Below are 18,071 nucleotides of genomic sequence, written 5' to 3'. Positions count from 1 at the left end.
AAAAAACGATCCGGTTTGAGTACGGTTGCGAATAAAATCAAGTAAGTACAATCAACGATTGGTTCACATATATTCAATTGCAGAGATCGGGATATTTTTCAATGTGACACATTATGTACCAGTCCTTTTATGGGCACTTCTCAAAATTTATTTCGGGTAAAAATTACAGACAATAAGAAAATCAGCGTCAGTCAAATGTCGACCCCATCAAAATTTATTTCCGTGTCTGTGACGCAACTATATTGTTTAACATGTTAATTATATTAAACAAACCCGATAGTATTTGATAATTAGTATAAATAATCCAATAAAACACTGCCATTATTTACGATATATGTGTTTAGGAATTTTGTAAACACGTCCGCCATAGTTTATAGGAACTGTACAGAAAGTTTGGAAATCGGAACAAATCGGTATATCTCGGAAAATCATTGATAAATGTATTTGTCGTTTCAACGCTTTGGGCCGAGTAATTTCGGCAAATCGGAACTCAACTTGTGTAAAACACTAGCTCAATTAACCGTTAAACTCCGCCTCCGTTCTCTGCAAAAGATTCGAAGGCGGAGCTATGCACGTGCTTTTATTAAATTGGAGGATTGCAATTGAGAACCAAACACACAATTGATTCGGCATGTTGATTGCTAGACAAAGGAAGCCAATTTTTTCGGCGCGAAATTTGTCGCTTTATTGCTTCCGACAGAAAGCGGCTTTCCTTTGATGACGTCAAACTGTCAATTCACACAGACTGCACATTTTCGGAAGACTTTAACTGACTCCTTGTTTACAATTCCAGTAAAAAAAAACACTTGCTAACATTAAACTTTGGATTAAATTATCAAAATAAAGCAAAAGCGAAGTTGACAAATATGATTAAATTAATTCGCGTCAGTTCAAATAAGACGTTTTGCGTTGTAAATCAACGAGTTTTCATGACAACAACAACTTTGACAAACATTACCGCGACGACGCATGGATCGATCTACCTCGATTTTTTTTTTCATGTACGATCTCATAAGTCGAGTAAGAGCAAACACATACCGGGTAATTTGTGTATGAGTAGTTTATCTTATATAAGATTTATGCAACGGGCATCGCATTGCGTAATGGTGCGCATCCAATTATGGAAATGAAGCGCAGTTTTTCGTTTTAATGGGAGAAGAACGCATGTCATGTAATGCAGTGTTTAAAATTGCCTGATGTTACATAAGGTGCTGTTAGGACTCATTTTATTTGAAGATATAGATGTGTTTCATTGCATAATTTGATTTTTTGTCTCTGTGTTTAAGGTTATAAAAGATATGTTGTCTTTGTTCTGATGTTATTAGTATTAACTTTTTTTTCCAATGATGTTTTTTTTTTTTTTTTTTTTTCGACCGCCCGATGGACCATTTTCAAAATAATTTTTGTAAACCAATAAAAAAAAAGTCGTGGCCTTATGTGCTTTATTTTATTTGAACTCACGACAATAAACAGCAATATGGAAGCATATGATTTTGATTGTATCAGTTGATTTGTCTGTCCGTCAAAACGGGTTATTTCATGTAACAACCAATTTATGGCATAACTGAACAGTATGACTGACAAGAGATCAAAAAAGGACTGTGAAATCTCGCCACATCTGCGAACAGCTAACTAGCATATAGGTATATACATAATCGAAAATATCAAAAGAAGTGGACAATTATCATAATTTATATTTATTTAAGTCGCCGTCCAAAATAACGATTTCATATGCAACGTTCAACCGTTGAATCAGATAAAGAAGTACGACTGGTAAACAAAAACAAACATATTGTAGTAATAGCCTTGATTCCATCGTTCGACATATTGTTTGACTTTGTAGACTTGTTGGGTTAATCAAGAAATTTGAAATTTGAAGTCCATAAGTAGGTCAATGTCAAGGTGAAATGGAGGTCAGGGTGTGGTATTATCGAGAGGTCAGGGTGTGGTATTATCGAGAGGTCAGGGTGTGGTATTATCGAGAGTATTCACTGATAACAATCATGCACTAATAACATTTAAGTAGCATGCGATATTGATATTAGAAGAAACGCGTCGCGGTTAATCTTACATCATATAACAATCATGATTGTCGTTTCAATCCATGCATATTAGTATATATTTGTATTTACACAATAAATTATTTGCTAGAATATTTCACAGTATTGCAGATAGAAAGCTGGGTAGCAGTCCTTCTTGATGTGCACGTAGGGCGTTAGTCATATTAACCCTTTGCATGATGGGAAATTTGTCGTCTGCTAAAATGTCGTCTGCTGAATTTCTAAAATTAGCATTTTCTTCGATTTTTTTCAAAGAATACTATCAGAATAGCAAACAGTTTGGATCCTGATGAGACGCCACGTTCTGTGGCGTCTCATCTGGATCCAAACTGTTTGCAAAGGCCTTCAAAATTCGGTTCCAGCACTGAAAGGGTTAATCTCACTAAGTGAAATACAAGAAAAGGACGAACACTTATGGCAATAGTGAAAGGTTATGTCTTTCTGCAACATTCTTAGTTTGAAGCAAAAATGGTCACGTTTGCGTTAATTGGAATCCTTTCTTTTAAGGGATTTGACGAGATCGGAAACCATATTCGTATGCGGTCATTTCGTTGTATCATCGTTCGTTCTTTCGTTCCAAGTTACAAATTGTTGTTTGTTTCGTATCAAAGGGTATACCATTCGCTGCTCCGTCCAGTATATACTTAGCGTATAATCACGCCTGCGCAATTTTTTTCGTAATTTGTTTTAAATTTATGGTGTTACCCTGCGATGTGGTGGCATACCAACTAAGAACGCGTAAAGATATTAGCGGTCTGCAGATGTTATGCTCAGGTGCTGATTTTCCTATGTAAAATTATCTGGACCACAGTAACATCTGGTAACAAGCAATATTTCCATATTCTTTATTACGAGGGACTGATCAAAAAGAAACCCATATACATATTACAATAATTTTACAACCAGTAGCAAATGGCGACGCAAATGAATCGTGAAACGAATTAGCGACATTTGAATGCCGCGAATATAATTTTAATATCATTCAATTTATTTTGGAATTATGCTCTATTCACCGCGTGAAAGCATTTGATAATTTTCCAAATTTTCTTCATGTATCTGTCGCGATTCAGTAGCCGCTCATAAAAGAGTATCCCCTGATAAAAATAAAGTCATCACAATTTAAATTAATACTTAAATATCAATTCAAAATAATCCATCTTTATACAAAACATCATGTCTTTTGTAGAACACTATTCACAACTGGACCAAATTCATTATGCTTTATAAACGACTGTCTGTGACGGGCTTTGATCGCTGTTAGCGGCTTTTCCATGATGTTATAATTATCGCCTTGGCTTGAAGCGCCTTTTGTACGGGCCAATTTTGGATAAATTAAAGCGTGGAATATTAAGCTGCGAACATACTGGGTAAACTGGATTCATTTGTTCCGCACAGCAAGTATGCTTTGAGCAAAATATGTTCGAATGAGGCACAGATCGACTTTTGAATTTTTCGCAACATTAATATCGCGCCTAATTGCTTATTCACGCAGTGAGCATTTATATCCAGTTAACCGCCACAGAAATTTCAATTTCAATAGAGCTAATCGTCTTAAGGGTTGTAGAAAATCCTTAAAATTGCAAATAGTTTATTAAAAACATCTTAAAGCCGTATCAAAAGCCTTTCAGTCTGTGTGTGATAATTGATGGAACACCCATCTTATATTTGAAGACCAAAAATTTAACATTCCAAACGTTAGTTTTGATCTTGAAACGCGACGGAATATATGTCTTAAATTTATTTCCATTCAGGACAAAACATTTTTATAAAAGCTTTCATTCAGTCTCGTATGCAAAGCATCTTTTAAAACATGCATTAAAGAATCAGGCCCAACCGTTTACTCTTGTCCCATCGTAGTTTCGAGTATGAATATCACAAAGTCCCTAAATGCGCATTCATTATTCTGAACTCAATGTGTGCAAAAGTGGGAATAAATTCCAGAACAAGTATTCTTTTTTGAAAATTTATAGTCACATAAAAATAAATACGCAACATCCAGACAATATTTGACATCAGAGCACTACAATATGGGCATTTCTCGACGATTAGAGCCCATGTCCGCAAATTATAAACATTTGAAACAATTGCATTTGGGCACATTTCCTCGCATTCAAGAATTCAAGATGTTTATATTCTGTCAGACGCGTTGTGAGATTATTAACATATTACACGCCGGGTATGCGAATACTTCGTTGACGGATGGCACTTCACTAACAGAGAACAACAAAAGCCACGCGCGAGAGGTGAGTTCTTCAGCTTTTTTGTATTTATGTTCTGTTTATTTGGTTTTTAGACACAGAACATTGTTTGGGTGATTAATGGTATAGCATTTCGTATTGCGAAGAAAGAAATTCGCGGAAAAACGGCGAATTATAAAAAAAAAAACGATAACATTCCATCGATAATCAGCATGAATTGAATGATCAGTACATATTTTAACAAAATAAACATACTTGGAAATAAATCAAGAACGTGCTAACTATTCGAAATAAAAGATCAATATATCCAGTAATGTTACAACATGTTACATTTTAGTTTACTAATGTATTTGAGAAAATTCAAATGTTTTAAGAGCCGCATGCACATTTTTCATCTGCACTTCGTTTACCGATCATCTAAAAAACAATGGCACTTCGTTTCCCGACATCTAGACACTTTTTTCCAGATATAACACACTCGTTTTTTGTGAATCAAACATGCAGAATTCGCTGTGGAATACTGTTAAAGTAAGCAGGCAATAAATAAAAATGTATGTACTTAGTACGCAAATAAAAAACGAATTACCGATGCATGTTCTTATCCCTTTGAAATATGATTATGGTTTGGTATAAATGTGAAAGATAAATGTTAAACAAATTGGACATGTCTTATGAGTAAAATCTATATGACCATATATTTTAAAATACGTTCTAAACGGTTGATCTAAAGCATTTATCTTTATGTCCAAATGAAGGTACTAAGGCTATTTACTTATATATTAGATAGCATGTCATGAATAATCACTCTGCTTTAACTGCCTCTCAGAGATTAATATCAGCAGCGATGCAGGTCCGAAATTCTATTGGAACTTTTTGGCTCAATGCCAGTAAACGAAAATAGCAATAAAAGAACGGGCGGGGTCGATTTAATCACACAACAGTGGTGTAAAAAGTTATGCATATCCGTCTTTGTTTTTAATATAATCAGCGACGACACTTTCCGCCTAAACTGGATTTTCGTCAAGAAGAGTCTGCCTCTAAAAGAAAAGTACAATAACGGCGCAAAGTGTCGTCCCTGATAAGCCTGTGTGTATTGCACAGGCTATTCTGGAACGATACTTTACGCCCATGCATTAAACCCCTTTTTACAGAGCTAGGCTTATATATATGTATATATAAACATGTATGTGTGTGTGTGTTTGTTTGTGTGTGTTATGTACACATTTATTTAATACTAAATATTATCTCATTTGAAAATCGCAATTATAATAAACATAGTATAAATTAATAGTAATGTAATTTTTGAAAGATATATTTTCAAAATGTTTCGTATGAATAGCCATAATATAAATAAATGCATTTAAGGTAGAAGATAAAACTCAGTTATTAGAGTGCCCGCTTTGTTGAAAGTCTCCGTAATCTGAAGTGCCCTTTATCGGTAAACAAAGTGCCTGCAACTTTATGTATGCCACCTATTGCAACATGCACTATCTTTGTTTATATTTCATTGAATACTGTCAAAATTTCAGTATTTGAAGCACAGTGATTACTCTACATGCTGGAATAGCAAACAATTTCTTGCAATAATTCTGAGTAGTTTTATTTTGTTTAAATGTTTACTGTTCATCAAGTTTTTGCTGTTTTCCGATCGAATTTTCTATTTTTTGGGCAAAACTGTACCATTCTTCCGTGAAATTGTGTATTCCCAATACAAAAGGATACACCATTTTATCAACTCGACCATGTGTCTTTTCTTAAAAACTAATCTTTAGGATATAACTTTAAATAAAACAGAGGAACTTACCTCTCGCGCGTGGCGTTTGTTGTTCTCTGTTAGTGAAGTGCCATCCGTCAACGAAGTATTCGCATACCCGGCGTGTATTAGAGGTTAATAAAATATACCATAGCTTCACAAGTAAAAAACTGATTGAACTGATTCATTTCAGTGTGGTGGCTGATTTGATCCACAACGTTCTAGCTTGCTGGCAATTTTGAAGAAGGCCCCCATTACGTACGTACAATAAAAATATAAAAATAACCACCAGAACGACAAAAAGGTGGCCGATACATACACTTTTAAGTCTTTCGCAATTTGTGTCGTCATGACAGAAATATTTGTCGTTCTGCTGGCATGTTGGCGGGTCTGAACACGCAACATGGCCAAGCGCCAAATATACATGTCATAACGAATGAAAAATGTCTCTAATATCGGGTGCCTATCCGATAATCATGACCTTTGTTGACTCTGTTGACCGTGTGTCGTTCTGGTTGACATTTTCATCGTAAAACCATTGCAATCTATAAATAGAGGATGACGTCACTATGTTATTGTCAAGATTGTTTGTTCACCGTCTATCATCACCACCGGAAATAGAAGACAAGCGAAGCGAAAGTAAACATCATGAAAGAGGTAGTGCTCGTGAAAAGAATAAGTTGTATCATTTTTATCGCGAACGATTTCCTAAATCTGTATGACAAATTAAACGTGGACACATCAAACTTCTATCGTTAGAAGTTGGAGTTCTTAATTAATACATTCGAGTGTTGAAATATATCAATCATCAGCTACCTGGTACCGAAAGTTAAGTTCATTAGGACATCTTTTTTTCCTTTTCTAAGAGGAAAGTATACTAATTTTGCCGAATTTTTCAATGATGTGCAAATAGAACTATAAAAACTATCGTGTTTTGCAAGCTTCAGCCCGAAAATCTAGTAAGTATGCAAATGTTTGGCTAAAATATAAACTTCATCGTGTACGGCGAAAAGCAAAATTAGAATATTATATTAATTGAAGATTCGTAAACAAAATTTGCTAATTATCGCTACTTTTCCTTTCAGTGCAAGGGTTAATGATTGTATTCAGTTAAATTAACTATATTTAAATAGAATGTTCGAGACATTATCCCTAGAGAGACATGGCGCTGCCAAGCGAATATTAGCAACTTTCCCATTCCTACAATTTGTACAAATGTGTTATTCAGATTACAATTCATTAAACATCATTTGTTGATCTGATAAGGACTGTATTCAATAATTTAGAAAATTGTGTTTTTATTTTTATATAGTTCGTGTTAAAATGCCAATACGCTGCAAATATTCGCCGTACATGACTTTAATTATTTACCGTACACGACTTTCGCCATAAACAACTATTCGCCGTACACTACAATTATTTTATTTTAATAGATTTCCACGAACATTAATCTAACCAAGACCAGAAACAGCGTTAAGATGGTATATATTGCCTATAAGAATAGGAAATCAACTCCATACACGATGACAAACCATGTAATAATAAAAGAAAAGCTGTTTCTTCTAGAAGTACCAATTTCAAACATGTACCAAGCATACATTTTTGTAAATAACGCTTCATCAATACGAATTGCAATATAGATACAAATATTTAAACATATTGATCTTTCTGTAAGATTCCTAACACGCACTGGTTATCCAGGAGCGATTATTTATTAGATAGTTTAGGTAAAAACTTACTGCTCTCCATGGTTGATTTGTTTACTTTCGCTTCGCGGGTCATCTATTTCCGCAGGTGATGATAGACCGTGATCTATGTAGTGGTATGATCAAATGTTATTCTCTGATCTTGTACATTCACTTTCAGTTTCTCATTCTTACAAGTTTTGACACTTTTTAAAATTGTATATATTCAATTTATTGTAGCATGAAAACACAACAAAATTGTTTTCATTTCCCAACAGTAAAAAAATAGCAAAAAAATACAAACTTTACGGACGATTACAGTGTCCGCCATTTTGTGTTTTGATAGCCTCAACTTAATCAATCAAAGACAGTCTGTCGTATGTCTAAACTTAATCATTCAATTCCTGATCTCAATAAGTGAACTGAATATATGAGGACAAAAATCTTTTAATTGCGAATTACCAACAGTATTCACTTTTATGCATGCACTCTATCAATTAGTATGCGCATTATTTACTATACAATACATTCATTTCCAAGTCATATGCACATATTGATCAGTTCCAGTTTTTAAGTGTAACCTCGTGTCATGAATACATGACAAAAGAGCATAGTTCAATACATAAATATGCATTGAAACAAGATATTGCTATGGAACAAATGGATGATTTACAATTCAAATTCATAATATATAGTTATGGTATATATTAGCGGATACATCCAAAACAATGGGGGTGGACATACGATTCGTGTGTCTTAGTTGTGAACCGGTCAAGCAAATTTGGCGACCAAATCTGTAAAGAAATACAAAGTTTATAAAATGTATATTATGTTCTGGTTTATTTGAGATTTTTTATAAATTTTAAAACATTTGGATCTCGAATTAGTTTGTAGCACATAAGTCACATTTTCAATCAGTGTAGCCCCAGTCCCATATAGATGCCAGATCAAGATGGATCATATCCGGCACGATCCGACATTTAAACCAAGTAACCGTGTAAGTCCGGTTCGTTCCCCGTAGGTCCGGGGATGTCCTCGGTGCTTCGGTAGGCCGACGCGGCAGTTTTGGGAAGTTCAAAACAACCCAGTTGATCCGTGACATTCCGTATGCCGTTCCATTTGGGTCAAAAGTTCAAATACGCCAACAGCTAAAAATGCGGTAAAATGTTTGTCACAGCGGTGACAAATTATGACTGTTGGTATATTTTTATGCCTGCTGTTACATTTATTTGTTTGGGTCAGTTTTCAACCAATAATTTTCCCCGTAACAAACCGATATTTTTCAAGAAAATATTTAAATATTTAACAATAGTTTAAAATAAAATCAATACGGAATTGAAGCTTTATTCGTTGTAACTCAAGAATTGTCACTTTATGTTTATATAATCACAACGTCATAAAGAATTAATAATTTATATAGGTGACAATTACAGAAACATTATTTTCCGTTACCTCAACGTCTGGGCGTGTTTTTACAGCCAGATAAGGTTCATAAAACCGGGTATGCCGTGAAGGGTGTCGTCCCGATTGTCCCACATTTAGAAATTCAATACACCGTACAAATAGGTGTGAAGAGGCGTAAGATGGGTAATACAAGTGTAAAAAATATCATGTCTAGGATTTATTATGATTAACTACGATCAAAGTATAAAACGATAATTATCTATTGTTTGTCTGCTGTAACATAAATACAATTTAAATTTAAAAAAAAATAAGATAAATAAAAACTGTTATTTTATATAATTAAATAACAGTTGAACATCTCAAACATGCATTAATATCACAGGTGGTTAGCGTGTGGCTATGATATTAATTAGTGAAAACATCATTTTGAATGATAAATAATCATATTATAACGAAAAATTAACTTTTCTGAAGAAAAAAAAATTTCACTATCAAATATATATATAACAAGGTATGCAACTCAAAATCACCCCAAAACGGGGTGCATCGCTTTGAACAGCCATATCTTCATAAATTTTGCAGCGATTTTCACGATCTCGGTCTTATTCAACGCAGAAATGAATTTCCTTTCTGGAAATGTATGTCTTGCAATATTTTTACAAATGCTGGGTCAACTTTTAAGAAATAACACGATACACAACACGCATGACCCAGTTGACAGTGATCATGCTGTCTTTAAGACTGAAATCTTCACGGAGTAAAGGGCAACTTCCCTACAAAGTTCATGTAGTTCGATACCATAATTCAATAAAACGTATGAAAAAACATTATTACCGTTCTTGTCGTTACATTCTGCATCAAGACTAACTGTCCAGCGTCGTTTGAAACCTTTGTTTACATACATTTCAACTAACTGACATTTTAAACATACGAGTGATTTCATTGGTCCAATGCGGAGGTGTGTCTTTACAACTGGAGATTTCATTCATAAAGAATACATGATCAGTGTCAACTGGGTCATGCGTGTTGTGTATCGTGTTATTTCTTAAAAGTTAACCCAGCATTTGTAAAAATATTGCAAGACATATACATTTCCAGAAAGGAAATTCATTTCTGCGTTGAATAAGACCGAGATCGTGAAAATCGCTGCACAATTGATGACGATATGGCTGTTCAAAGCGATGCACCCCGTTTTGGGGTGATTTTGAGTTGCATACCTTGTTATATATATATTTGATAGTGAATTTTTTTTTTCAGAAAAGTTAATTTTTCGTTATAATATGATTATTTATCATTCAAAATGATGTTTTCACTAATTAATATCATAGCCACACGCTAACCACCTGTGATTAATATATATCCATGCGTTATCAATAAATTAACCTAACTTCACTTTTTTCAAAATTCCACGTTATTTATTTACTAATAAACACGAAGGGATGAGCATTTTGCTTGACGGATTCAGATTTGTATTTTAATATGTATACTTGTATACTCATTGATCTTATAACAGTGTTACTTATAACTAAGTAGTGTTAGTATGCCATTCGAATTAAAGTATACAGAATCTTTATTCAGAGGGGAGATTAAATAACGGATTGAATGATTGATGCTTTGAATCGAAATATTAAGATTAAATGGAGATTGTTAAATAAACAAATTACCTGAGATTGTTTGATTTTTTAATACATTCATATTTCATTTTTATAGGTATTAAATCGATTGGTGATTAAATATAAAATGTTAATAAAGTGTGTCTATATTCCCTCTATTGGAAGAAAATAAAAATAAAATATTTATCGAGAAACACTTTTGTGTTTATGTTTTGTTAATTTAATCAAATAAATACACGAAATAAATACCCCTTTTCGAGCCCCAGATATGCGACTTACCTGTATGTTCCGTTATCGATATTTTTCTCTTAAAATAAAAATGTGGGACAATCGGGAGTAAACCCCGTGAAGGCAGTGGACCGTTAAACAAGCGATAACGGATTAATAGCACAAGTCTTTAACAATTGATTCCCTCTGATCTTCTTGCGATAAAGCAGATGATATGCCAATAAGTGTAATTTAACAAATAATATTCGCCGACTTGCCGTTTTGCAAGACGTTTTTTCATTGGTTAGTTTAATTTAGCTATTATCAAACTCTTTGGATCAGACAAAGTATCACCGCATTTACAAATATATCACTGCAGTGATAAATTTATGACCGCAGTGATATATAGTTTAAGCTGTTTGCGAAAATGTACTTTTGCCCCAAAGGGTACGTCATAATTCCGGGAAGATGGCAGCATCCGGATTGCTTCGTGAAGCTGCAGTATATGGTCCGAGAAAAGTCGGCTTTATGCTTTGGTTTTCCGTGAGGGTCATTGACTATTCGGTAACAAATGTCAGAAACCGGACTATCAAGGATCATGGCGGCGGTTGTCTACGGAATTTTCGCGGCGGTTGCAAGGAACACGTCGGTACAGTTTGATTTCATCATTGCAATCACGGATAAGAGCGGAGCTACTAATGAGGAAGCTTAGACGGTGCAAACACGATGGAAAACACGGTGGAAACATGAAGGATATAAGGACTCTGAACAACACGGACGATGCCGGGAAGACAGGGCACTTACAAGAATCTTCACGGTGTAAAAACGGTGAAAACACGGAATATCACGGAGTAACATGGAATTTCACGAACGATGGCGGGTGATCATATAAATACAAGCAATTATCATGATTACTAAAGCGAAACTACGACAGATATCTAGATAATTCGCGAAAAAAATTATTGTATCTACACCGGTCAACAGAATAAAAAGGAGGACCGTCAAGGTCAGAACATTATTTGCAGTTTAATAAAACTGCACTTTCGTTTATTTTCTGGTGCTTCTTCTGAACTTGTGTTCATTTTGTTTTTTTCATCACCGTTTTACCTGTATTCAAAACAGAAGTAAGATCAATGTGATCGCCTTAAATGTATGTATTTGTATGTATATACCTTAGTAATTTTTATTATTGAAAGAATAACATTATTAAGCACTTTTTATCGCGCAACATATATATTTTTGTAAGTGGGCTATTAGCATTCATATCGAATATGCGTAAATGTCAAGCAAATAAAGCATTGTCCTCTCGTACGAATATACATTTCGAACTTTCTAATTTGAATCATACAGCCATTAAACATTTAAAATGTATTCACAAAGACCCTATATTAAATTAAACAAGTGTTTGACAACCGTCACACAATGGGAAACATAAAGAGGATGTATAAATTATTGGTTATTTACTCGATAAAATAGCAACCATGTTAATTAATTGTTAATGCTTTCATGAATTATATCTCTATTAACGAAAGGTCGATGTAAATCCTTGTAAGAAAGATGTCGGCGGATAATAGCTGATTGGCAATTAATATGCATCAAACAATCCATCACTGTCTTTTAAAGGGCTGTTCAACAAGTCCATGATGAGTAGAAAAGATGTATACGAACACAAAGTCCTTCTAAATCCACGCATCCATAGTCTATGTGCTGATTTATGGGATAAATATTAGACACTATAACAATGTATATTTATAAATCAGGACATGTACCGTTCAATTATCAATCAGAATATGGGCGGAACATCACAATACAACACCAATATATCATTTGAAGTAATAATTGCAATAAATTGCAAACGATTTATTTAAAGTTGATTCCGGTATTTCCCCCAAACTTACATAAATTAATACTATTTGTATTTTTATAAGAAGTATTTTTTTTTTTTTTATAAATGTTATAAATATTTGTCATTAAGTATATTTCGGCTGAAAAGATGAGTTTGGCACATCAAATTTACACAAGCTTGAAAAATATTATTAAATACCAATTTATAACATTTCATTGACATTTGACGTGATTTAAGTTGTTAATTGTAACCTTTATGAGTGTAAATGATCATAATATACGCCGTTGACGTAATCAAACGTAAAGTTTAAATGGTAACGCATCAATTACAGTTGCCAGGTGTCGGACGTTTATTCCTCTGGAAGCACATAAGCATTATAAAACCGATATGATTAACATACAATAAAACGCTATTATACACTTATGAGTTTGCACAGTCATCCCCCACACACGGTTTCCTTGTGATTGGAATAAAATATAATTAAAACTAAAATATTATCCGCAGAAGGCATACATAGGTTTGCATGTATGGAATTCTTCAACAAAAAAAGTGTTTTCAGTGACAAAAAAATCATTCAAACTGGGTTGTAAATGTATGCAAGAAAAGATAATGAACTAGATTAAGTATATGTTTTGAATGCTTCACACGTTAGAAGTTATAACCATATAATATTCTTGCTTACGACACCTCATTAGGTGGCACATTGTGTTTTTTTTAAGAAATGAGAAACACACATACAACAATTTAAAGGGTTCTTGATACATATGCCTAGCAGTGTAGTTATACTGTATGGAAGGTCAATGGCGTATACTGAGACACATTAACCCATTTATGCCTAGCGTCCAGAAAAAAGGACTTTGCAAACAACGTTGACCCAGATTAGACGCCGCATGATGCGGCGTCTCATCTGGGTCTACGTTGTTTGCTTAAAGGAATTGGCATGTTCTGGCACATGTGGCGATACATATCTTATGTGTCCAACAAAACACACAGTTTGGTTGAAAATTGCCATGTTTCTTTTAATGGAAATATTATAATGACAAGCTTTTTTTCATAAACTGAAAAACAAAACGAAACACACAAAACAACTTTCATGTATGCTAAGCATATAATCAACGCATATAATTATAAAATAGATTTTCCTTGATTTTCTAAGTACTAACACTTTTCCAATAAAATAGTTCAGTATTAAAACTATCAACATATTTATAACTGTTTTCACAGAGTCAGAAGCTCAGGAAAAGTACAATACTGCTCACATAGGCACCAAACAGTATTGAAAGGGCCTTCGGGGTTTGGAAGCGAACCTTTCATGTCCTTCATGGTAAGGTATGTAAGGAAATTATTTATATTATTAAGGATAAAATTTATTGAAGATTATAAAATAAAATGTATTTGATCAACACAGATTGTTAATCGAAATTGACACCATTATATATTTCTAGGCATATCAAGTCTGAGAGTTGATATTATTATTTTTGCATGCCATAGACACACGTCAGTTCTTAAATTCAACTTACTCATAGACGGAAAAATATGCTGAATATTCTAAATATTGTAACGAGTATACCGCCTCACGCACTCTTGTCAGGATACCTCGCGTAGGTAGTATACCGTTGGTACGCATCAGTAATAGCCATCCCTTTGATTATAGTTGACCCCGATCCGGAGTTTCAATCCCTCGGGTTCATCAACAACGAAGCCAAATAAAAGTTTCAACAATTTAATACTGTGTTTGTTATATCAATATATATAATTTGCATATAGATAATACAATATGCCAAGCGGGCGTCCCTGAAAATAAGTGGACACAATGGACGAGGAAGGACCGAGCCTATGCACCGGGATCTTCTTAACTGTAGTTATTACATAAAAATTACATTTACTGTACTGAAGCTTTAATATTAAGTAGTAAACGGAGGAGCTCTCATTTGTCTGAACATTCTTTTTCCCATCCTGTTAATTATGTATAATAAGTGTATGTACTGAATTAACCGTAGTTCTTGGTTGTCTTAAGGAGGTGTGAACTCCAGAAAGAAGATGCTGAGACTGAATTCTGAGTCCGTATTTATAGATTCCGACTCAGTTACCACGTGACAAAATGAACCAATAAAATCCTCGGCTTTTAACAACAAAGTGTGCTCAGGTCCATTCCTTAAATAATATAACAACCTAAACTCAATGCATCATATACAGCTCTTTGGTCAAATGAACAGCTTTAACGAAAAGCAGTATTTACAAATAATTAGCTGAACATAGATACATGAAACAAACAATCGCCGAACTTAACAAATGGTTAGGCGTATGAATAGGTGAGACAGTAGAAACTCCGCCCCATGAGAAATAACATCTGCTCATGTAAATATTAACATTTATATAATGCAACAAATGACTAGGCTGTATCTCGGCAAAGCATCCAAATACTCTCAAAGGATTACTGTTAAATTATAAAAACAATAATGTTAATACTGATCAGACGCCGAGACCTAGCTTACAGACGAAAAATAGTTCGCGCCTGAACTTTACATGGCGGTCCTTTTCAAAGACGCTGACTAACAATATCGTTTACTGCTTAAAAAGTAAATATTTAAAGTTATAGATCATAAAGGGGATGAATATAATTACATTTACAAAATTAACTTCTGCAACTATTTAAAGTTTAAGTGTGCAGTATAACCTACACAACAATTTACAATCAAACGAACGCGTTGTCTGGAGTTCCTTCCCCTTTCACTACGTAACAGGGTCAGGCAAATACCAATAATGGCGGCAGCCAGTGGACGGTTTAAGGTAAGGTTGATTCTTTGAATCAAATGATCATTTCTATATATTGAAAAAAATGAAGACAGTCTTATATAACAAATACGTCAGTGTCTTCCATTTGTTGTGATCTGCCCGATTTCATGCAGAAAATACTACAAGAATACCTAGCCATATTTCGGATGAAACCAACAATTCGGATAATCCAATGTTTATAATGTCTGAAGGAATTATTTGCTTAAACTAAAGTTATTATTTAAATATTAAAGAAATTATTAATGCGAGCGTTTCATGCAAATGACTTTTTACGTTTATTTTAGAGCACTTTAACAGAGTTTATAATATTATATTGTGTTTCTGCACACAAATATTGATGCTTTAACATAAAATATTTAATCCACATGTAATGGAAAAATGGCCAGAAACATAAAAATATGCCGTCTTTGTGATACGCCTGTGTGGGAGTTATATGATATATGGTTTATCGTTATTTTTTTCAGCTCCTAGAACATAGTTATTGCCTAAAAGAAACACCTAAAAAAAAGCACGAACGAATTGCGTCTTTCTTTTCCGGTGACCATTCATACGCACCTGTGACAGCTAACACACCAGAAAAGAAACGAAAGCGTGATTTTTCCTCACCCACAGGAAAAACCCCTACACAGCCTTTAAAGGCTAAATTGGTGAAGGCGAGTTTAATTAACACAAAATTGCATTCATATTATCATTGAGACACCCTTGATGCTTGCTTTGAAATTGATAGATGACACAGTGTCTTATCCCTTTCATGGTTTTAAAAGCTGTTCTGAGCTTATATTCAAATGTAATTGTAACCTTGTACCTATGTCCACCCAAATTTATTCCAGTTAAAAGAGTAAGATGTGAATTAATAATATTTACACTATAATTTAAATTCTCAATCTACTATGCAATAATTGTCAAACATGTGCCAATTTGTCTGTATGCTTATGTAGGAAGACAAAACACGCAGGAACCTGGGCTGGACATCTGAGGAGAAGGCGTTCCTCATCAAACATGTTGAAGAAACACCAAGAGACCCCAGAACATCTCTAGTGGAGTATTGGAATGAGATTGCTGAAAAGATCAATGCCGCTTTCCCAGACAGTTCTAGGAATGGTGTACATGGAGTATTATCTGCTCTTAGGCAGGGGTATCATTGGATTCCATCCAACTCATTGTGGCTAGATTTTGGACATACTCAAAGTGAATAAGCATTATATTAAGCACAGATCCGAGGGGACTGAAGTTGCATATGCCCCCATAATTCCTCAACAATCAAAGTTGACTCTGCAAAAACCAGTGTGGATAAATCTTGCTCACCTTGTTGTTTAATAATACATTAACCGGAGCAATGTGAAAGTGATATTATGGGCATCTAACAGGTTATAGGTGTCTATCGCAACCATTTATTTTTAGTGTTTTTAATTCATATACAATTATATTTGTTAATGCAGCATCAACATACTAAAACAATTCCAGAAAGAGAAAAATAATGAAATGTAGTTTTCATGCAGATTTGTGCATACGACACAAAGACACAATTTTGTTCAATAGTGAAAAATGCCTGTAATATCACTCATGATTCCAAATTGTAAGAGAAGATATAGTGAATCGAAAACCATCAAGCACGTGTTTTTAAGTACATAAGCATCGTATCCTTTTGATAAAAACAAGTTAATTAAAATGAAAAGTTTAATGAGAACATTTGGTTTAACATATTTTAATTTGCGGACACGCTTCAAAACATCTCCATAAAATGATGGATGGGAAATTCCATTATTTAAATGCCATTTTAAAGAAACATTATTCAATTTCAAAGTTAAAGTCGTCCTATTTGTCGTATAAACTAGTTTTGATCAAATTATTATTAATAATAAGGTTAAAACAATGAATCAGATCTACTTGCTTAGTTTTAGATAATTCTAACATAAATTCGCTTTCATAACAATATAAAACGAGCACCGCCTTGCGGGTGCAGACCGCTCATCTATTTTCTTTTTAAAGGTGAAGGGACTCTCATTTTCAATCACAAAGGAGGGAGGGGTGGAGTGAAGAGCGGTGCATTGTGTGGGGGTGTGGACATTTATTACATTATCTTCCAAAAATGCGAAAAAAAGGAAAAAAAAATCAGGGGTGGGGGGGATTCTTGGGTGCGATGGTTGGACGGTATTTCAAACATAAAATAATCAAAATAAAAAGTTTTGTTTTTTACCGTTAAAAAAAAATTGGAGAGGGGGTGGGGTGGGGGGGGGGGGTATAGTGTGAGGGTGTGGTGGTCATTTGTGAGATGATCTTAAAAAAAAAAGAAAAAAAAAATAGGGGGGGGGGGTTGGGGGGGGGGGGGCACGGGCGATGGTTTGGGTGGAGTCTATTGTGGTATGTCAGGTAAGAGTAGTTTTGTCAGAGTATCAATCAAATCTAATCATAAATAAAGAATTTATGGCAATTTTAAGCGAAATTTAATAATTTGACCTTGAGAATCAAGGTCATTCAAAGGTCAAGGTAAAATTCAACTTGCCAGGTA

General features: G+C 34.2%; 1 protein-coding gene across 3 annotated transcripts; it reads left to right on the top strand.

Annotated features, from left to right (window-relative positions):
• The first annotated feature begins 15,480 nt into the window (after positions 1 to 15,480).
• LOC127832304 (uncharacterized) lies at positions 15,481 to 17,249 on the top strand. 3 transcript variants are annotated; one of them, XM_052357724.1, is made up of 3 exons: positions 15,481 to 15,556; positions 16,027 to 16,209; positions 16,501 to 17,249. In XM_052357724.1, the coding sequence occupies exons 1-3, from the start codon at positions 15,530 to 15,532 to the stop codon at positions 16,756 to 16,758; spliced, it is 468 nt and encodes a 155-aa protein (XP_052213684.1). In that variant the 5' UTR covers positions 15,481 to 15,529; the 3' UTR covers positions 16,759 to 17,249. The 3 variants fall into 3 exon arrangements, with proteins under 3 accessions (XP_052213684.1, XP_052213681.1, XP_052213683.1); XM_052357721.1 differs by having other exon boundaries at positions 16,027 to 16,215; XM_052357723.1 differs by having other exon boundaries at positions 16,027 to 16,219; positions 16,505 to 17,249.
• The last annotated feature ends 822 nt before the right edge of the window (positions 17,250 to 18,071 follow it).

Source organism: Dreissena polymorpha, chromosome 5 (genome assembly GCF_020536995.1).
Source record: "Dreissena polymorpha isolate Duluth1 chromosome 5, UMN_Dpol_1.0, whole genome shotgun sequence".
Taxonomy (NCBI): domain Eukaryota; kingdom Metazoa; phylum Mollusca; class Bivalvia; order Myida; family Dreissenidae; genus Dreissena; species Dreissena polymorpha.
This window is presented reverse-complemented; position numbering and strand designations above follow the sequence as displayed.

What these genes read in the sequence shown, in the direction of transcription:
- LOC127832304 (XM_052357721.1), top strand. Translation starts at nt 15,530, where the DNA reads ATGGCGGCAGCCAGTGGACGGTTTAAG. An exon ending in CAGCCAGTGGACGGTTTAAG is followed by an intron (nt 15,557 to 16,026) that starts GTAAGGTTGATT and finishes TATTTTTTTCAG; the next exon opens with CTCCTAGAACATAGTTATTG. An exon ending in TAAAGGCTAAATTGGTGAAG is followed by an intron (nt 16,216 to 16,500) that starts GCGAGTTTAATT and finishes ATGCTTATGTAG; the next exon opens with GAAGACAAAACACGCAGGAA.